This window comes from Pantherophis guttatus, chromosome 3 (assembly GCF_059756535.1).
Source record: "Pantherophis guttatus breed Tessera chromosome 3, ASM5975653v1, whole genome shotgun sequence".
Classification (NCBI taxonomy): domain Eukaryota; kingdom Metazoa; phylum Chordata; class Lepidosauria; order Squamata; family Colubridae; genus Pantherophis; species Pantherophis guttatus.
This window is the reverse complement of record NC_142065.1, coordinates 199419702-199439314: the sequence shown is the minus strand read 5'-3', so window position 1 is coordinate 199439314 and position 19613 is coordinate 199419702. Positions and strand designations below refer to the sequence as shown.

At 39.4% G+C, this 19613-nt stretch overlaps 1 protein-coding gene, 1 long non-coding RNA gene and 1 other non-coding gene across 3 annotated transcripts in view; 2 read left to right on the top strand and 1 right to left on the bottom strand.

Moving 5' to 3' along the window:
* Positions 1-4903, top strand: part of HAS2 (hyaluronan synthase 2) — a 46614-nt gene extending 41711 nt beyond the window's left edge. The window contains exon 4 of the mRNA XM_034422240.3: positions 548-4903. Within this exon, the coding sequence (XP_034278131.2) occupies positions 548-1477 (930 nt within the window). The 3' untranslated portion in view covers positions 1478-4903. The remainder of the gene's footprint in view (positions 1-547) is intronic.
* Positions 4904-9275: 4372 nt separating this feature from the next.
* On the bottom strand, positions 9276-11607 carry LOC117668389 (uncharacterized). Its single transcript, XR_004592270.3, has 2 exons — positions 11402-11607; positions 9276-9397 (listed from the first exon to the last, which is right to left on the bottom strand). It is a non-coding gene; the product is annotated as an uncharacterized LOC117668389 (long non-coding RNA).
* Positions 11608-17880: 6273 nt separating this feature from the next.
* On the top strand, positions 17881-17953 carry TRNAR-ACG (transfer RNA arginine (anticodon ACG)). The gene has a single exon. It is a non-coding gene; the product is annotated as a tRNA-Arg (tRNA).
* The last annotated feature ends 1660 nt before the right edge of the window (positions 17954-19613 follow it).

The following is a 19613-nucleotide window of genomic DNA, read 5'->3' as shown; positions in this document are numbered from 1 at the left end:
TGATCTCCTTCCTGTGTCAGATTGACTGGCCCAATGTCCCAGCTGGTTTTGTGTCTAAAGTGGGATTAGAACTAGTAGGCAGGCTCCATTATGACCATAAATCAAGGACTACCTGTCCATCAGAAAAAGGTGACATATAGATCTGTTGAATACATATTAAATATTAACAAAGGGATTATTGGTTTGATGAGTTACAGAAGATTGGGTATGAAACTTCCTTAATCAGAATAATGACAAAAAGCAAAACAAAGCAAAGCAAAGCAATCGATCCAAACTAAAATATTGGGTCTTTGGAACTCTTGGCTTAATTTTCTACTAGGGCTGCCTAGTATGGCAGCAAAAAGCAATAACAATTGTTGGGACATCCTAAGATCTTGAGAAATGTTATTATACAGTTGTTATTCTTATGCGTATAAGAGCTAGTGAATGAAAACAATAAACGGGGAACTTTCCATATTACAATATTAAAAATAACATTGACAGCTTTATGTTAAGGATAACTTCGTTGTCTTTGTGTCAGGAACTAATTTTCAACCTTCTCTTGCAGATTTTGAACAAGTACGATTCATGGATCTCCTTTCTCAGCAGTGTCAGGTACTGGATGGCATTTAATATTGAACGAGCGTGCCAGTCCTACTTTGGCTGTGTACAGTGTATAAGTGGACCCTTAGGGATGTACAGGAACTCCTTACTCCATGAATTTGTGGAGGATTGGTATAATCAAGAATTCATGGGCTCTCAGTGTAGCTTTGGAGATGATCGACATCTCACCAACAGAGTCCTAAGCCTGGGCTATGCGACAAAGTACACTGCTCGATCAAAGTGCCTTACGGAAACGCCCATCGAATATCTCAGATGGTTGAACCAGCAGACCCGTTGGAGTAAGTCCTATTTCCGCGAGTGGCTATACAACGCCATGTGGTTCCATAAGCATCACTTGTGGATGACCTACGAGGCAGTCATCACAGGGTTCTTTCCATTTTTTCTCATTGCCACTGTCATACAACTTTTTTACCGGGGAAAACTGTGGAACATCCTACTCTTCTTGTTGACTGTTCAACTTGTTGGTTTAATCAAGTCTTCCTTTGCGAGCTGCCTTAGAGGGAACATTGTCATGGTGTTTATGTCCCTTTACTCAGTGTTGTACATGTCAAGTTTACTTCCCGCCAAAATGTTTGCAATCGCCACCATAAACAAGGCAGGATGGGGCACATCTGGCCGAAAAACTATCGTGGTCAATTTCATAGGACTTATCCCCGTGTCTGTTTGGTTTACAATCCTTCTAGGCGGGGTTATTTTCACTATATACAAGGAATCTAGAAAGCCATTTTCCGAATCAAAACAGACAGTGCTGATCATTGGCACAATACTTTACGCCTGCTACTGGGTGATGCTGTTGACTTTATATTTAGCTCTTATCACTAAATGTGGCCGGCGGAAGAAGGAACAACAATACGACATGGTGCTTGATGTGTGATTTCACCAGCATTTGGATGTTTTCTTCTTGTTGTTGTTTCATCTTTTCTGCCCTTAGCAAAGGTTTTCTTTTTTTTTTTTCCCGAGGGACATGAAAATAAACCTTTTCAGAGTTGGTGGCACTGAATTTGACATCGCTAAGGGAAAAGGATTACTGCTGCTTGGATTTGAACATTAACGAAGCATGCCAAAGCAAAAGAGAAAAAACAAAACAAAAAAAAATAAAAATAAAAATGTGATTGTGCCTTTTTTGGTAGGGGGAGGAGGATAAAAATCATGGATTCGACCCATTCCTGTGGGTGGTCTCTGAAAATGCACTTTCTTCTATGACACGTATGTCCGAAAGTGTTAATGTCCTATATACCTCATTACTCACTCTGATATGGACAGACACAGAAGAAAGGGAGTTTTGGAGACACAGGCAAAGGATTTGATAACCCCTTGCGACCATAATTTATAAACTTCTTTGCATTGTTCTGTGATTTTTTTTTTTGAATGATGTGGCATGTGTGTGCATTTTGTGTGTGTGTGTGTGTGTGAAACTGCCAAATGCAATTCCAAAGTCAATTTTTATAAGAGTGGAAGACCCAGTTGTATTTTTATATCATTGTAATAATTTGTCTTTGTTTACCTTTTACACCATTTTTTTTTAAAAAAGCTCGTATTTTATATTACTGCCAAAAATCTTTTCTTCCCATTCTACTTAACAGCCTACTTTTCTAAATAGGTGTTGAAGAATTGTGACTTTAAAATAAAAGGTTTAAAAATGAGAACACCCTTGCCCACAATGTGAAAATGTATGATGCTCTGTGTGTTTTTTTTTTTTTTAAGAATTAAAACTTAATTTCTGTATTTTTCAATGGACGAATGGCTATTTCTATTACAGTATATATAAACATGTGTGACTTGCTTTCATTTTATTTGGAAAAAGCAACCTGACTGTCAGTTTATGGGGACAGAAAAACGGTGAGGGGAAACTTCTAAAAAGGTTGTCTGCATCAGTCCACCAAGTGGTGTTTTTCATATGAATCTCTATGAGCATTGGTCAAAACAATTCATCTGATGATAGCGCATCACACTTCTGCACACCCCGCCCCTTCTGTAGAGGCATCATGACATCACCTGCCTGTAAAAAAAGGTGAGGGGCTTCTATTGCAACAGTTCTTTCATCGTTTTGGTAAAAACAGCCAGAACTGTAGCTCTCCACGTCTATTGTCACCAGTTTCCTTCCAATAATTCCATTATTTGTTACACCTGCAGAGTGCTCGCCCTACATTCCCCTGGGAATTCTGAGTGATTATGCACAACTCTTGGTGTTCAATGTGGGTTGTACTGAAGGACATTCTGCCCCATTAAGGCCAAAGGGATAGATATGTGCAATTGTTTTCCCCCTCCCAGAAATAACAGAATAACAGAGTTGGAAGGGAGATCTTCTACTTCAACCCCCTGTTCAAGCAGGAAGCTCTATACCATTTGTACAAATCACTCCTTAAAAACTTCAAGTGTTGGAGCACTCACAACTTCTGGAGGCAAGTCATTCCACTGATTAATTGTTCTCACTGTCAGGAAATTTCTCCTTAGTTCCAGATTGGTTCTCTCCTTGATTATTTTCTATCCATTGCTGCTTGTCCTGCCTTCATGTGCTTTGGATATTACAAAACAGAATATATTTCTTGACAGATGAATATATCCCATAATCTCTGTATCAGCCAAAGAACGGAGAGGATCTTTGGGAGCTGCAGTGATGCAGTGGTTAGAGTGCAGTATTGCAGGTTAACTCTGCCCACAGCCTGGAGTTCGATCTAGATTGGCTCAAGGTTGACTCAGCCTTCTATCCTTTCGAGGTCGGTAAAATGAGGACCCAGATTGTTGAGGGCAAGATGCTGACTTTGTAAACTGCTTAGTGAGCGCTGTAAAGCACTATGAAGCGGTATATAAAGGCTATTGCTTTTGCTATCTTGGAGCAAGGTAATTTACAAATCTAGCTGTGAACACATCACATAATCAAAAATATTAAGGTACTCAGTCATGTAGCAGTTTGGTAGCCATGGTCCACTATTCCTGCTTTTGTGTTACCCAGCAATGTTTAAAAGGTACAGAAATGCCATTAAAATAAAACCAAAAGATTCACAAACCACAGCCACTTCACTAACATTGATTTAATGTTAGTGAAAGTGATTTTTTAAAAAAAATTCACACACAGGAATTGCAACTAAAAGGAATTTAAAGGTCATTTTTCAATCTGAATGACCACAGTTTGGAAACTGAAAAGGGGGTCTTAACGTAATTCCTTAGTTCCCAAGTTTTTAATCACATTAGCTGGGTCTAAAGTTAAGTTAATCACATATTAACCCAATATCTCATCTCAAAAATTTCCATCCAGGATTCTTAGTCAGCATGGCAATTGGTTGTAAGGGAAACTGCAATTTTGCCAATCAGAAGCATGCCAGTTTATGGAAGATGACTTAAATAAGTCTAATGTCCCATTGATTTCAATAGACAGAGCTGTGATTAATAATATAATCTCATAAGTGTTTACTATAAAACCCATAGGACTGAATGTGATTTACTCCAAGGTAACATGAGCACGCTAGATGCAACTCTGTGAAATGAATAAACATGGACACGAGCAGTAGTAATGCCATCTATTCCAAGTTCATCTACACCAGCGTTTTCTCAACATTGAGCATTTTAAGATGTGTGGACTTCAACTTCCAGAATTCCCCAGCCAGCATGACTTCTGCAAGTTGAAGTCTTAAAATGGTCAACTTTGAGAAACACTGATATTCACATTTGTAAACAAAATTTGTTTTAGTATAGTTCTAGTTTAGAAAAATAAAAATCTGGGGCCTAATACCTATGGGTTGGGCAAAATCGTATAATACTGATTCTCAAAGGATATTTACTGAAGTATTATCAGCACCACACTGGTTTGCAAATCTAATTTCTTAACTGGGTTGTGGAAAATACATTCATCTGATTTCAGACATCTCTAACCATCTTTTATTTAGATGCTTCTTTCTCTGTCATAAAATGATGTGCAACACACTTCCCTTTTATTTGTCTGTGATATGGAGTCAAGCATGCATGCTTGCCAATTTGTTTTTGATATATGCTTCAGCTGGGCACGGGGAATTCCCTTTTTAGCAACCGAATGGATCAGTATTAATTTAAAAAAAAAAATGAAACAAAACGAATAAACAACACAAGTGGGGAAAAAAAGAAACTTGACTTTGCCTTTTAACTATTTATATTGTATAAGTTAAAGCTTTGGGGTAATAACGTTTGAGTGTCAAATAATTCATTTTCTTTTATTAAAAAATATTGAATTTATTGCCTGTATTTATTCTAGCAATAATTCAATGCATTTCAAATATAGGTTGTTTAGTACAATTGTTACTTTAATAAATAAAATATTTTTGTACAACTGTGAGTGTATTACATTTTTTTCCCAACAATAGTGTCTTCTGCATAGACTCTTGATTTAATCATAGAAGTCAGCACCAAAAGGCAATCTCTGTTTGGGTGATCAATAGTATAAATGTTTATGTGGATCCATATTTCCATCTAGCTGTGTGCATACCTAGTTCCTTTTCTAACTATAATACAGAGTATTTTTTAACTGCACCAATTTTATATGTATATATGTGTTTGTGTGTGTGTGTGTGTGAGAGAGAGAGAGAGAGGGAGGGAGAGAGAGGGAGGGAGAGAGGGAGAGAGAGAGGGAGGGAGGGAGAGAGAGAGAGATGCTTTGGCTATATTCTCATCATACCTCAAACAAGCATCTGAAGGTAAAAAATGGGAGGTTCCTCAAAGCAGGGGTAAAATCCAGCAGGTTCTGACAGGTTCTGGAGAACTGGTAGCGGAAATTTTGAGCAGTTCGGAGAGCTGGTAGCGGAAATTTTGAGTAGTTCAGAGAACTGGCGGATACCACTTCTGGCTGGCCCCAGAGTGGGGTGGGGATGGATATTTTGCAATATCCTTCCCCCAGGAGTAGGAGGGAATGGGGATTTTGCAGTATCCTTCCCCTGCCATGCCCACCAAGCCATGCCCACAGAACTGGTAATTTAAAAAAAAAAAATCACCACTGGCTCCAACATTCATTGAAACACATAATGTTTGTGACTGTCATTTTTTTATCGTTTTCTCAATTTTTCTACCAGTGCAGTAGGACTCAGGAAAATTCTATGACTAGTTATTATTTATTTTTTTTATTTTTTTTTAATTTATTGAAATTATATACTGCCCTACTCCTGAAGGACTCAGGGCGGTGAACAACCAAAAGATAAAATACATATAATACAAATGTTAAAAAAATCATTAAAATACAATTAAATAATTTGGCCCAGAAAAAATTTAAAAACCCCAATTATAAGACAAATTTAAAATTTAAAAAATTTAAAAACAATTTTAAAAAGAGGTTAGGCCAGGCCGGCCTGCTGGAATAGGAATGTTTTAAGGACACGGCGGAAAGCGTGCAGATCAGTGATCCTCCGTATCTCCAGGGGGAGCTCGTTCCAGATGGCAGGTGCTCCCACAGAGAAGGCTTTCCCCCTGGGGGCTGCCAGTCGACACTGTTTGACCGACGGCACCCTAAGAAGCCCCTCTCTAAGGGAGCGTACTGGTCGGTGAGAGGCTACTGGTGGCAGAAGGCAGTCTCATAGATACCCTGGTCCTAGGCCATGGAGCGCTCTAAAGGTGATAACCAAAACCTTGAAGCGCATCCGGAAGACCACCAGGAGCCAGTGCAGCTCGCGCAGGAGGGGGGTCACATGGGAGCACCACGTCGCTCCCATAACCACCTGCGCGGCCGCATTCTGGACCAGCTGGAGCCTCCGGGTGCTCCTCAAGGGGAACCCCATGTAGAGAGCATTGCAGTAGTTCAGGCAGGAAGTGACGAGGGCATGAGTGACCGTATTTAATGAGTCCCGATCCAAAAAGGGATGCAACTGGTGAATCAGGCGAACCTGATAAAATGCCCTCCCGGCCACAGCTGTCAGATGCCCTTCTAAAGACAGCTGTGAGTCCAGGAGGACACCCAAGTTGCGGACCCTCTCCGTGGGGACCAACAACTCGCCCCCAATAGTCGGTGATGGCACCAACTGATTGTATCGGGATGTCGGAAACCACAGCCACTCGGTCTTGGATGGGTTGAGCCTGAGTCTGTTTCTCCCCATCCAGATCCGTACAGCCTCCAAGAAACTGGGACATCACTTCAAGGGCATTTCTGACAAATAAACAAATTTGGCCCCATTCTGATATGACCTTGCTGTGGAATAAATTACCAAGGAATCTCTGGATTTCCTAAACTGTCCTAGCCTTATGGTGAATAGCCAGTGGTGAATTCCTTGGGAAACAAGCTATCCAATCTTTATCACCCAACCCTTCCATCTGTTTTCGGGGAAACAAGATATGGTCAAAAAAATTCAAGATGGCGGATACAATGGTGAAATCAAAGCTCTGCCTGATTTTTTTATATAGGTTACAATGCACATAAAAACAGGCTGAGGTTCAATCATACTGTTGTGGCTACAATCTTGGCTTTTTTTTTTTTTTTTTAGCTTACCATTCAGGCAGCTTTATGGGGAAGCAAAATTTGTTTAAATTCTGAGTAAGTTAAACTTGCTACAGATAGTATCAACTAAAATTGAGCCCAAAATATCTGTTGTTAATCGAGAGAGTGGTTAAGTGAATTTTATCCCATTTTACAACTTTTCCTGCCACATTTGTTAAGTAAGTTCTTGCAGTTGATAAGTTCAGTAACCCAGTTGTTAAGTGAATCTGGCTTCCCCATTGACTTTGCTTGCTGGAAGGTCACAAAAGATCATCACATGACCCTGGGACACTGCAACCATCATAAATACAGTCCGGTTGCCAAGTGTCCAAATTTTGATCAGGTGACCATGGGGATACTGCAACGGTTGTAACGGAAAAACCGTCACTTTTTCTGGTCCTATTGTAACTTTCAACGGTCACTAAATAGAATAGAATAGAATAGAATAGAATAGAATAGAATAGAATAGAACAGAACAGAACAGAACAGAACAGAACAGAACAGAACAGAATAGAATAGAATAGAATAGAATAGAACAGAATAGAATACAATTCTTTATAGGCCAAGTGTGATTGGACACACAAAGAATTTGTCTTGGTGCATACGCTCTCGGTGTACATAAAAGAAAAGATACATTAATCAAGAATCATAAGGTACAACACTTAATGGTAAATGAACAGTAGTAAGTCAAGAACTACCTATATATGTGATCAAGGTTCTCCATCTTTCACACCTGTTTAACAGTGAAGATTTCTAAATCACATTGGGGTTTATGCTTGCCCCGCACTGCTCACCTTTTCAAATATTTCCCAAACATGGGAACAGCTAGAACAAGGAATGGATTCAGAATAATTCCCAGACTGTCTTTAATATTTATAATTCAGATTTGAGTTCTTGACTTCTATGATATAATTCCTCCACATATTGTACATGTGAGGCTTTTTTGGGGGGGATATTCTTTCAAAAGTATAATATTAGTTAACTAACCTGATATATAGACACCCATTGTTTAACATCAATTTTGCTTTAGGGAAGGCTCTAACTCAGAAAATATATCTCTGATGACAGCCCTTCGGCTCATCTCAAAATGCTAAGCAGGGTTTGACATGGTTAGTATTTGGAGGGGCACCACCAGGAAACTCCAGGGCAGTAGACCAAACTGGGAAGTCCACCCTTCCCCCGAATTTAAAGGAAGTCAGTGGCAAACTGCTTCTGCATTGTTGTTAAATAACCCAGGAGTCATCCAAACCTGAATTAAACTTGGGAGATTTTAGGTTTTTATAATTCAGAAATGGACAAGAAATAACCAGCCTAAATGATTGGTCTTGTAAGCCAAGCTGACATATCGGAAACAACCATTGTGGAATGCAGCCCCAATTTTGTAGTTGAGAAGTTAAAATATGTAATTGATGGTAGGAAAAGTTTTTCAGATTCAGTTTGCATTCTTTAATGCAAAAGGGATCTGGAGAAACAGAATATAGGATAGGAGGGAAAAAATATCCCACGCTAGCAATTATTAATTGCCCAAACTCATCCGGGACACAATGACTTGTAAGCCTCTGCATATGGATGTTTGTAATTTTTGTGTCATTTACCAGGAAACTTAGGTAAAACAAACAAATAAATTTCCTATGTTATTAGACAAAGATTTTGAAACATGGGGAGAGGAGCATACTTAGCCAACATTCTTCTACAGTGCAACTAATTTCCAGAATTCTTCTTGAAAACTAGTCTTTATAGCAAATTTACATGTAGCTACTAATTCAATTGCCTGCATTTCAAATTCTGGACTGGAAGCTCTTCTAAGCAAAATTGTATTAATAAAATCTTTTCCATCTGTTGCTTTTGTTACTTTTAACGGAGACTTTTTTTTTGTTTTACTTACAATAAAATTATCTTTGATGAGTATTTGCAGAGCAAATATTTATTTCATGTACAGTAGCCGATGTATTTTGTAAAGGGGTAAAGATATCTCTCTTTCTCTCTCCCTCTCCCTCTCCCTCTCCCCCCCCCACTCTCTCTCCCTCTCCCCCTACTGTACTGAAATAAATACCAGTATGTGCTCTGCAAACACTCATTAAATATAGTTTTGTTGTAAGTAAAAAAAAATCTCCTTTAAAAACAAGCAAGAAACCATGCATAGCTAAAACATTTGTTTATTTACAAGTTTTCCCATTCCAGTTCTAGTGATGAGATGAATTATAATAATTATTATAATAAGAAAGAAATCAATGGTTTACAAAAATCTAAGATACATCTCTCTTCTTTAAGGACTGTTTAAAATATTTCATGCTACCTTGATGGGAGTTTGCTTCTGCAAAATAAGGAGAAGTCCAATCCAGCTTTTTCTGGATGCCTCAGAAACGTCTAGAATAAAATATGTCAATGCATGTATTTCAAAAGGAGGTGTTTATTTTGAACCTAACCTTTATTTACCAAGCATGGCATATATGTATATATCTGTTTGTTCAAACTGGGGGCGTCTCTTGAGCTCCGACCTCCGGACTTTTCGTCGGGCCCTAAAAACCTATTTTTTTCAGTTAGCCGGGCTGTCCTGATTTTATGGTTGGTTTTATAATTTGATATGGATTTTAATTGAAATGTTTTAAATTACGGGCCAAATTTATTTAATTATTTTAAATCTATTTTTAACTTTTGTTGTATAAATGTTTTTTATCTTGGCTGTTCACCGCCCTGAGTCCGAAAGGAGAAGGGCGGTATAGAAATCTGAAAAATAAATAAATAAATAAATAAATAAATAAATAAATAAATAAATAAATAAATAAATAAATAAATCATAAAGAGCCGGGGGTGGGGGTGGGGTGGGGAGGCATTTTAGCGCATGAGGCAGATCACCAAATGGTGCTTCCCTCCCTAATTCACAGGATACAGTGAATCCATCAAGGTAGTTTAGCAAGAAAATCTTACAACCTCTAACAATAAAAGGGGAGGAGGAGGAGGAGGAGGAAGAGGAGGAGGAGGAGGAGGAGGAGACAGAAGAGGAAGAAATGGTGGGCATGGTAGTGAACAAAGAAGTTAAAATCCATGTGTATACTGTATATCTTTATCTCTTGCTAAGCTTTTCTTTTAGCAGATTCTTGTCTTGCTTCCTGTCCCACAATGGAAGACAGCCCTGGCAACTTCAAGTGTCAATGACTTCTGTCATTCCCACCCCTGATGGAACACATCTATTTCCTCTTTGATGTGCCTGACCTCTATTGACCCAGCAGGGGCCTCTGCTTCTGAACTCAAGTTTCCCCCAGGGGCAATCAATTAGTTTGACAATAGACTCCTTACAAACTCCCTGACCTATCCTCCAGCAGGAAGAAGAGCAGAAGATAAGGACTTCAAGGGAGAGAGAGAGCCAGAAGGACATCCTTGTAATTAATGGGATGGTCATTTCATATTTCAGAAGCTGCCTTTGTTATGTTCTACCAAACGGCTTGGTGAGATTCTTTCAACCAGCTTCATGGGCATCACCATCTATAGATAGACAGTGTGTCTACGGAGATTCTCAGTCATCCAGGTCATGGTTTTCCCAAAGGTGCTTTTTCAAGAGCCAACTGGACTTTCTGGGTTTTCTTTGAAGGCTTCACTTCTCATCCAAGAAGCTTCTCCAGCTCTGACCACTATCCTGTCAGAGCTGAAGAAGCTTCTTAGGTTCTGAAGGAACTGGCAGACGAGCTATTTAATGGTGAAAAAAGTTCTACATTTAGGCAAGAAAAACAAAATGAACCACTGCAGTTGTTTTTCAGTGCCATTGTAACTTTTAACGGTCTGTTGTAACTTTTGTAAACCCAGGACTACCCGTATTCTTCTGATTTTAGCTGGACAGCTATAGAACACATCATTTTCTAGCATAATTGCAAATGTAAGATTTGTGTGTATGTGTATGTATGTATGTGTCAGTAGTGAAATTCAGCAGGTTCTGACAAGTTCTGGAGAACTAGTAGAGGCAATTTTGAGTAGTTCGGAGAACCGGCAAATGCCGCCTCCAGCTGGCCCCAGAATGGGGTAGGAATGGAGATTTTGCAATATCCTTCCCCCAGAAGTGGGGAGGGAATGGGGGATTTTGCAATATCCTTCCCCCAGGAGTGGGGAGGGAATGGGGATTTTGCAGTTTTCTTCCCCTGAAGTGGGGTAGGAATGGAGATTTTGCAGTATCCTTCCCCTGCTGTGCCTGCCAAGCCACGCCCACCAAGCCACACCCACAGAACAGTAGTAAAAAAAATTTGAATTTCACCACTGGTGTGTGTCTGTGTGTGTCTGTGTGTATCCCTCTCCTCTCCCTGTGAATTTCAAAACTCTTCTACTTTTAAAGCAGTCTTAAACTGAGCCCAAAACCACAAAATTAGTTTTCTTAAAACATACCTGTGGGAGACCAATGGGAAAACTCAGGCAACATTACAGACTGAACCATCCAAACAATTAAGTCCTTGTATACCCTAGCATTTTCTTTCCCCGACTTGTGGGGGAAAAAAAGATGGCTCTTTTTTTCCAACAACAGTCTTGTTTAGTACTTTAGAAACAGCTATTTGAAAATAACAAGTCAGTGTTTGCCGGCTTAAGGTGTAGGAAGACAGGAGGAAATCTAACTAGAAAGGCAAATAAATGCAGGATCAATTCTATGACGTCATAAAGACCCAGCTCTTTCATTTCACAGGAGTTTTATACATGTGAGTGTGTGGTATGGAGAGATTTGTGCCACCAATCGTGAAAAAGGCACAGCTTTTAAATTCTTTCGAGCAGCTCATAAACTTAGTTCATTTTAGACTCAACCGAGTGGGAGCTGACGGAAGTAAGGCCTGTATTGAATATTGTACTATTTATAGCCTTGTTCCTACCAAGATGTCCCTAAATGAACCAGAACTTCAAACATCACACAACATCACAATCCAGTATCAGTGTTTTCCTCAATGATGTTCAAACACCACCACCTCTTCAAACAACTTCGTGTTGTTTGGTGTCTTTATAATCCAATTTAGGTTCTGGAGTGGGGTTTTAAGAGACAAACGAGTGACATGAAGACAGTAATTCAAACATTTCAATGTTTATTATATTGATACAAATATCACCATGGTATAATGGGAGTGTCAATCATCCCAATATTATTACAGTAGTGGTCAAAATTGTGGAAACCTTTTGGGAAATGTGTATTTTCTAAAACTAGCTAATAACACCACTTTTTTTTTTTTGAGAAGTATCATAAAATTAAATATCAATGGAAAGATAATTTAATCAAGAATGTAATGCAATAACTTTTATGAAGGATTTGCTATTAGAATAGCAGTTACAGTTTAAAGAAGAAAAGTAAAACATGTAGAAAAAAAACGAGATATACAAAAATTAACATCATGTCAGTTAATACTTAGTTGGGTAATCTTTAGCATGAATTACGGCTTTACAACATCTTCCCGCGGAGTGAACCAAGTCTTTTAGTTCTGCAGCTGTTATAATGCGAAACTAAGATTGAATAATTGCTTCTATAAACTGGGTTTTATTGCTGGGTCGCTTCTGACTAACAAGTTTCTTTAGTCAGCTCCATAGATTTTCAATTGGGTTAAGGTCTGGGCTATTCCCAAGCTATTCCAGCAGTGTAATATGATTATCTTGAAACTCTAAAAAAAAAAAAGTGGTGTTATTAGCCATCAAATCTCAAAAATACACTTTTCCCAAAAGGTTTCCACAATTTTGGCCACTACTGTATATTGATGCAAATATCACCAAGGTATAATGAGAGTGTCAACTGTCCCAATATGCTAACCAGCAAAAGAAACTCCTGATACATTTTTTCCTTCAAGTGTATACTTTACTGAAAAGTCATTAAGTGTTGTAACTAATGATTCATGATGAATGTATTTTTATGATGACTATGATCATGATTTATCATTTGTTGCTTGTATGTACACTGAGAGTTTACGCACCGGAGACAAATTCCTTGTGTGTCCAATCACACTTGGCCAATAAAGAATTCTATTCTATTCTATTCTATTCTATTCTATTCTATTCTATTCTATTCTATTCTATTCTATTCTATTCTATTCTATTCTATTCTTCTGTTCTGTTCTGTTCTGTTCTGTTCTGTTCTGTTCTATTCTTCTTATCTATTGTATCTGTTTCTATCTTCTTTTTTTTAATGTAGCTATTTATTCCGTTTCTTTAAATGTTTTAATAAATAAAGTACAACAGCACCACAAAACCATCATTAGTTGCCTTTCTAATCCCACTGAGTTCTAGAGTTATTCTGGAATTAGCATTCTGTGCAGGTTAAAACATTTGAGAGGAGGACAACCCATAAGAAGTCATCAGAAAGCAGAGGGTGGTTAAGCATCAGTTAAGAATGGCAGTTCAGAAGCAAGCCTCTAATTAAGCAAGATTTAGCCTGAACCATGTTTTGGAGAACTTGCAGGTTTTTTGCTGACACGTGCATTTTTGGCTGATGTGTGAAATTAAGTCAGACGGTCAAATTGCAGAGCAGGGAAAAACTGGCCAGGGAATCAAAAAGTCTTGGGCTGTCAGGGTGTGCTTGATAGAGAACAGTCTGTACGCTTTCAGAATAAAGAACCATCAGATGCAAGGGGAGTAGCAACGTAACCCATTCAGAATGAGCAGATGTAGAGCAGAATAACAGATAACAGAGTTGGAAGGGACCTTGGAGGTCTTCTAGTCCAACCCCCTCCTCAGGCAAGAAACCCTATACCATTTCAGACAAATGGTTATCAAACATCTTCTTAAAAACTTCCAGTCTTGGAACATTCACAACTGGATTAATCTGGATTACTGGATTCACATACTGGATTACTCGCAGCCAGAGGCTGCTGAAGGGACGTTTTGCGTGTTTTGGGGACGTTTGGGGGCAAAGTTGGATCAATAAAGGGCAGTTAGACCTGTTCTCTGGCTGTGTTGCTTTTGTGCCACGCCCCTGGTCATCACATCTGTCTTTAGCATGTTCTATTTTCCCATTTTCCTGCCTTTTCCCACTTTTCATCTTCATTCTTTGTAAGAAGATTTGAAGTCCAAGGGAGAAGGCAGAGAATTGTCCAAAACACATATTCATCTAAATCTGGGGTGGAAAGTCTCAGAAGATTTAGACCTGCATGGCTCCTTCACTAAAGCCTTGGGAGTGGAACAGAGGTGGGTTTCAGCAGGTTCTGACCAGTTCTGGAGAACCGGTAGCGGAAATTTTGAGTAGTTTGGAGAACCGGTAGTAAAAATTCTGACTGGCCCCGCCCCTGCCCCCATCTATTCTCTGCCTCCCGAATCCCAGTTGATCAGGAGGAAATGGGGATTTTGCAGTAACCTGGAGTGGGGAGGGAATGGAGATTTTACAGTTTTTTTTAATTAATTTATTACTTTATTAATTTGATTTATATGCCGCCCTTCTCCGGAGACTCAGGGCGGCTTACGATGCGTTAAGCAATTAAGTATCTTTCCCCTGCCATGCCCACCAAGCCACACCCACCAAGCCATGCCACGCCCACCAAGCCACACCCACAGAACCAGTAGTAAAAAAATTTGAAACCCATCACTGGAGTGGAACCCCATCTCCACCCCCCCCCCAACTCTTCCTATAGGAGCTGCTGAATTGCAATTTTTAACATGCGAGAAGGCAAAGGCATTGGGAGAAACCATGTTGAGCCATATGGTTTGTAAAAACAGGGAGATGCATGGAGGTTAACAGAATGTTTAGTTTTGCCCACTGATTATATTATGACCTACAAACAAAAAGGGATGCCTGGACAAAATTCTCTTTTGAAACTCCTACTGTTAGTGGTTTTGTATTTTGAAAGTTCTCTGACTGTGGTCTTTTGCAGCTGCTCTATTCTTTAATTTTGGGATAATCCAGAAACCTTCCCCCCCCCTTTAAAGCAAGATCTGTTCTATTGTCCATTCATTATGGATTCTCCTTTTTCTCAATGGCTGAGTTTTATTCCAGATTTTTATTCATGGACTAGCTGATAACCTGGTATTTATTTATCCCAGTCTTGTGTTAGACAGGAAGAGCAATTTTACCTTGAGCCCTGATTTCGGCAAGAATTAAATTAGTTAAAAATGTTTTCCCTGTGCCCCCAGAAGTGTCAAGTAAAATGATACCAACTGGTTACTTTGCTAGCTGATCTATGTGGGCGGCATAGAAATATGATTAATAAAATAAAATAAATAAAATGAAATAAATGTTTATTTGGGATGCTTTTTTCTGATCTTGATTTAGAAGTGGCTTCTTGTCTGAGATATATGCACTAAGATTTTCGACGTTGTAGTTCTTTTCTCGTATGTAATCTGCGTGAAGTATGTCATGTTGGTCTTATAGAGGTTCAGGCAGGCTGAGTGGCAGTAATGTTTTATTGATCATGGCCATACATTTGTCCTCAAGAATAATCAAAGCCTTGTTGAAAATGTCCGGACCAAACGTAATTTCTAATGTTGGATTTTCCCCCTTACCAGAAGGAGCTCCCTTTTGGAGTACTGTGAAGCCGTTACCATGGCAACTCCACTGTGCTGTACAGTAGAAATCATTTTAAGGCAGTCCAGTAGAAGCCATTTTAAGGCAGAACATGCTGTATCTTAACAGAACACACACACCCCGAGGGGTGTTAGGAGTGTCTTACTCCCACAGTATTTGTTTCCACAGAATAAGTCATCTGTGTACCAAGTTTGGTTGAAATTGCTCAAGGCATTCCAGAGTGTTGCCTTCAGTTTTGTTTCTCTAATAGTCTTTAATATCCTTAATATTCCATCTGAATCTCACCCAATCACCGCAATCCGGCCTCATTTATCTAATATGCTTCTTTATGATTGCAAGTGTTGATCAGGTTTCCCAATGGGAAGTTCCTGTGGGTCCATGGGTCATGTTACTTATATGAAGAAGAGAGGCTGAAATTGTTCTTCAGATAATTTCAGTAATTAATCAAGCATCCAGGAGAAATGAACACCATAATTTGTCTCAGGGAGCAGCTGGGGTATAGTGAATATGCTGGAACTGGCTTGCTTTGTTCCATCAGTGTTTAGAGAAACAGCAAAATAAACAAAATATAGTGACAACGTTATTCAAGAAAGTCCGTCTGCTTTGTGAAGGGGAAGTAACGTTTTAGCAGGATTCTTGCCACACCTGAAAGAAATAGGAATTCCAGGAGCAATCAGAGCTAAAGGCAGGGGTGAAATGCTACTGGTTCGGGCCGGATCGACTGAACCGGTAGTAAAAAATGTAAAAAAAAAAAGAAAAGTTCCGACAATCAGCTGAGCAACGCGTGATTATTGGAACTTGTTTTTTTATTTTTTTAAGCATTTTTTTTACTACCGGTTCTCCAGAACTTGTAGTTAAAAATGCTTTAAAAAGTTTTTTAAAAAGGTTCCAAAAATGGCGCGTCGCTCAGCTGATCGTCACAACTTTTTTTTTTTAACTTTTTAGGCATTTTTACTACCGGTTCAGGTGAATAGGTAGTAAAAAATGCTTTTAAAAAGTAAAAAAAAAAAAAGGTTCCGATGATCGCGTGGCACAGCTGTTGGAGCCTTTTAAAAACTTTTTTTGAGCATTTTTTTACTACCTATTCACCCGAGCCAGTAGTAAAAATATGCTTTAAAAAAGTAAAAAAAAAAAAGGTTCTGACGATCGCACAGCATAGCTTTATGTATCTGTCATAAAATACATGCTTGATGAAATAAATGAATGAATGAATGAATGAATGACTAACTAACTAACTAAATAAATAAATAAAAATTTAAAAACAGCAAGTTAAATTCTAGAATGCCACTGAGTGCATTTGGTAGTATACAAGTCGCTCATCCCTTGACCATCTAAAAATGTTCAAGGGCTTTGGGTCTACCCTCACAGTCCTCTTTATCCCACAGAAGTGGGGTGTTCCCATTGCAACAGAGCAACTTTATTTTTTTTCCATATTTTTTTATTATTAACATATAAAAAAAAAAGAAATTAGCATACATAACATACATGAATCATAATATATAATATATAACAATATACAGAATACAAACAATCAACAAGTGCTCCCCCACCCCTCGGGATCATTCCTGCTTCCAGAAACTTAAAGCTTCTTCTGGTGGTGGTATCCCTCTTCCTCCAGAAAACACATATATTAGGAATGGTTTCCAGATTCCATTGAAATTGTTTACCTTCATTATGCCCCTCCTTACTTTAATATTGCAAGTCAATTTATCATTTATGGCAATATCCCATACCTCCTTATACCATTCTTCCAAATTATAAACACCTTGTATCTTCCAGTTCCTAGAAATCATTAGCCTTGCTGCGGTCAACAAATTTATTATCAATTCTTTAGTCTCTTTTTTACATTTTATATCTTCCAATAGTGAGAGTAATGCTACCTTTGGTGCCTCTTCTACCTTTATTCCTACAATTTCTTCTATTTCCTTAAACACCATCTTCCACAATTTTTGCACAAATTTACAATCCCACCACATATGTAAATACGTTCCTTTTTCCCCACAACCTCTCCAACAGTTATCTGAATAGTGCTGATTCATATTGCTTAATCTAACCGGAGTTATGTACCACCTCCATACCATTTTGTAGTAATTCTTTTTTATTCTTTTATTCTTACAACTTAGCAACTTTAGAGATGCTTAGCAGCCTTGAGGCAAACGGGTATGCTCAGCAAAGCTAAATTTCCCATAGGATTCAGATACACACACACACACACACACACACACACACACACACAAATTGCAGTGGCCTTCTCAAATGGCAGGCATCCAAAAGCATTGTGCCTTGAGCAGTATAGTTGTCTCTTGTCTCCTCTATCACTTAAGATGCTTTGGCAACATCCCTCTTTGTCAAAGGCGAATGATGCATCAGTGGATAGATTATCACGGGGCCAGTGGCGCAATGGATAACGTATCTGACTACGGATCAGAAGATTGCAGGTTCGATTCCTGCCTGGCTCGACTTTTCTTTCCTGAATAGCAATGTTTGCTTCTAGCAATGGAGATCTGAATAGCAATACTTCTTCCTCCAAGCTCCTTTAAAGTGTGTCCATTCCAGCCAGATATCTTTTCTTTCATGGCCCTTCTGCTTCTCTTCTTTGGAAAGGAGATAGATGTAATTGCCTCAGCCAGAGCAAAAGCATCATTCAACTGTTGTAAAGCTGTAGTTCAATCAACAACTAGATAATTTATTTCAGTAATGGAATTTTTTTTTTACTACTTTACCACTGTGGGGGTGGCTTGGTGGACGTGGTGTGGCTTGGTGGGCGTGGCAGGGGAAAGATACTGCAAAATCCCCATTCCCTCCCCACTCCTGGGGGAAGGATATTGCAAAATCTCCATTCCCTCCCCACTCCTGGAGGAAGGATATTGCAAAATCTCCATTCCCTCCCTACTCCTGGGGGAAGGATATTGCAAAATCTCCATTCCCTCCCCACTCCTGGGGGAAGGATATTGCAAAATCTCCATTCCCTCCCCACTCCTGGGGGAAGGATATTGCAAAATCCCCATTCCCTCCCCACTCCTGGAGGAAGGATATTGCAAAATCCCCATCCCCTCCCCACTCCTGGGGGAAGGATATTGCAAAATCCCCATTCCCTCCCCACTCCTGGGGGAAGGATATTGCAAAATCTCCATTCCCACCCCACTCCTGGGGGAAGGATATTGCAAAATTTCCATTCCCATCCCACTCTGGGGCCAGCCAGAGATGGTATTTGCTAGTTCTCCAAACTACTCAAAATTTCCACTACCAGTTCTCCAGAACCTGTCAGAACCTGCTGAATTTCACCCCTGGTTTATTTACGTACTTATTTGATTTTTATTTCGCCTTTATTACTTTCTAAATAACTCAAGGCAACTCTCATGAGATCATTTATGTAGTATATCCAGGTTGATGGGCTCCAAAACCCCAGAGAGCCCCATAGTCCTATAGCTGGGCTGGCTAGGCAGAGGTATTAAAGGGACAGGGCACAGTAGCCCAGGTGCTGGCTATTATGCAGGCAGCCTTTCTTATCACAGTGGCAAATATTCCTAATATTCCTTCCTTCTCCTATTTTCCCAACAAAAAACAACCTTGTGAGGTGAGTTGGGACAGAAGAGAGTTACTGGCTTAAAATCATCAACCAGCTTTCATGCCTAAATTGGAACTAGACCTTACAGTTTCCGGGTATCGTATTTTTCGGACTATAAAATGCACCGGAGTATAAGACACACCAAGATTTCAAAGTGGAAAACAAGGAAAAAAAATAGCTTTTGCCCTCCCCAGCCCAGTGGTAGGTTTCAAAATTTTTTACTACTAGTTCTGTGGGTGTGGTTTGGTGGGCGTGGCATGGCTTGGTGGGCGTGGCTTGGTGGGCGTGGCAGGATACTGCAAAATCCCCATTCCCTCCCTATCAGCTGGGACTTGGGAGGCAGAGAATAGATGGGGGCGGGGCCAGTCAGAGGTGGTATTTACCAGTTCTCCAAACTACTCAAAATTTCCGCTACCGGTTCTCCAGAACTGGTCAGAACCTGCTGAAACCCACCTCTGATGCTATGGCTGAGAAGGTATATCTTGTGGGACCCACGAAGTGTAGACTCCAGTGGTGGATTTCAAAATTTTTTACTACTGGTTCTGTGGGTG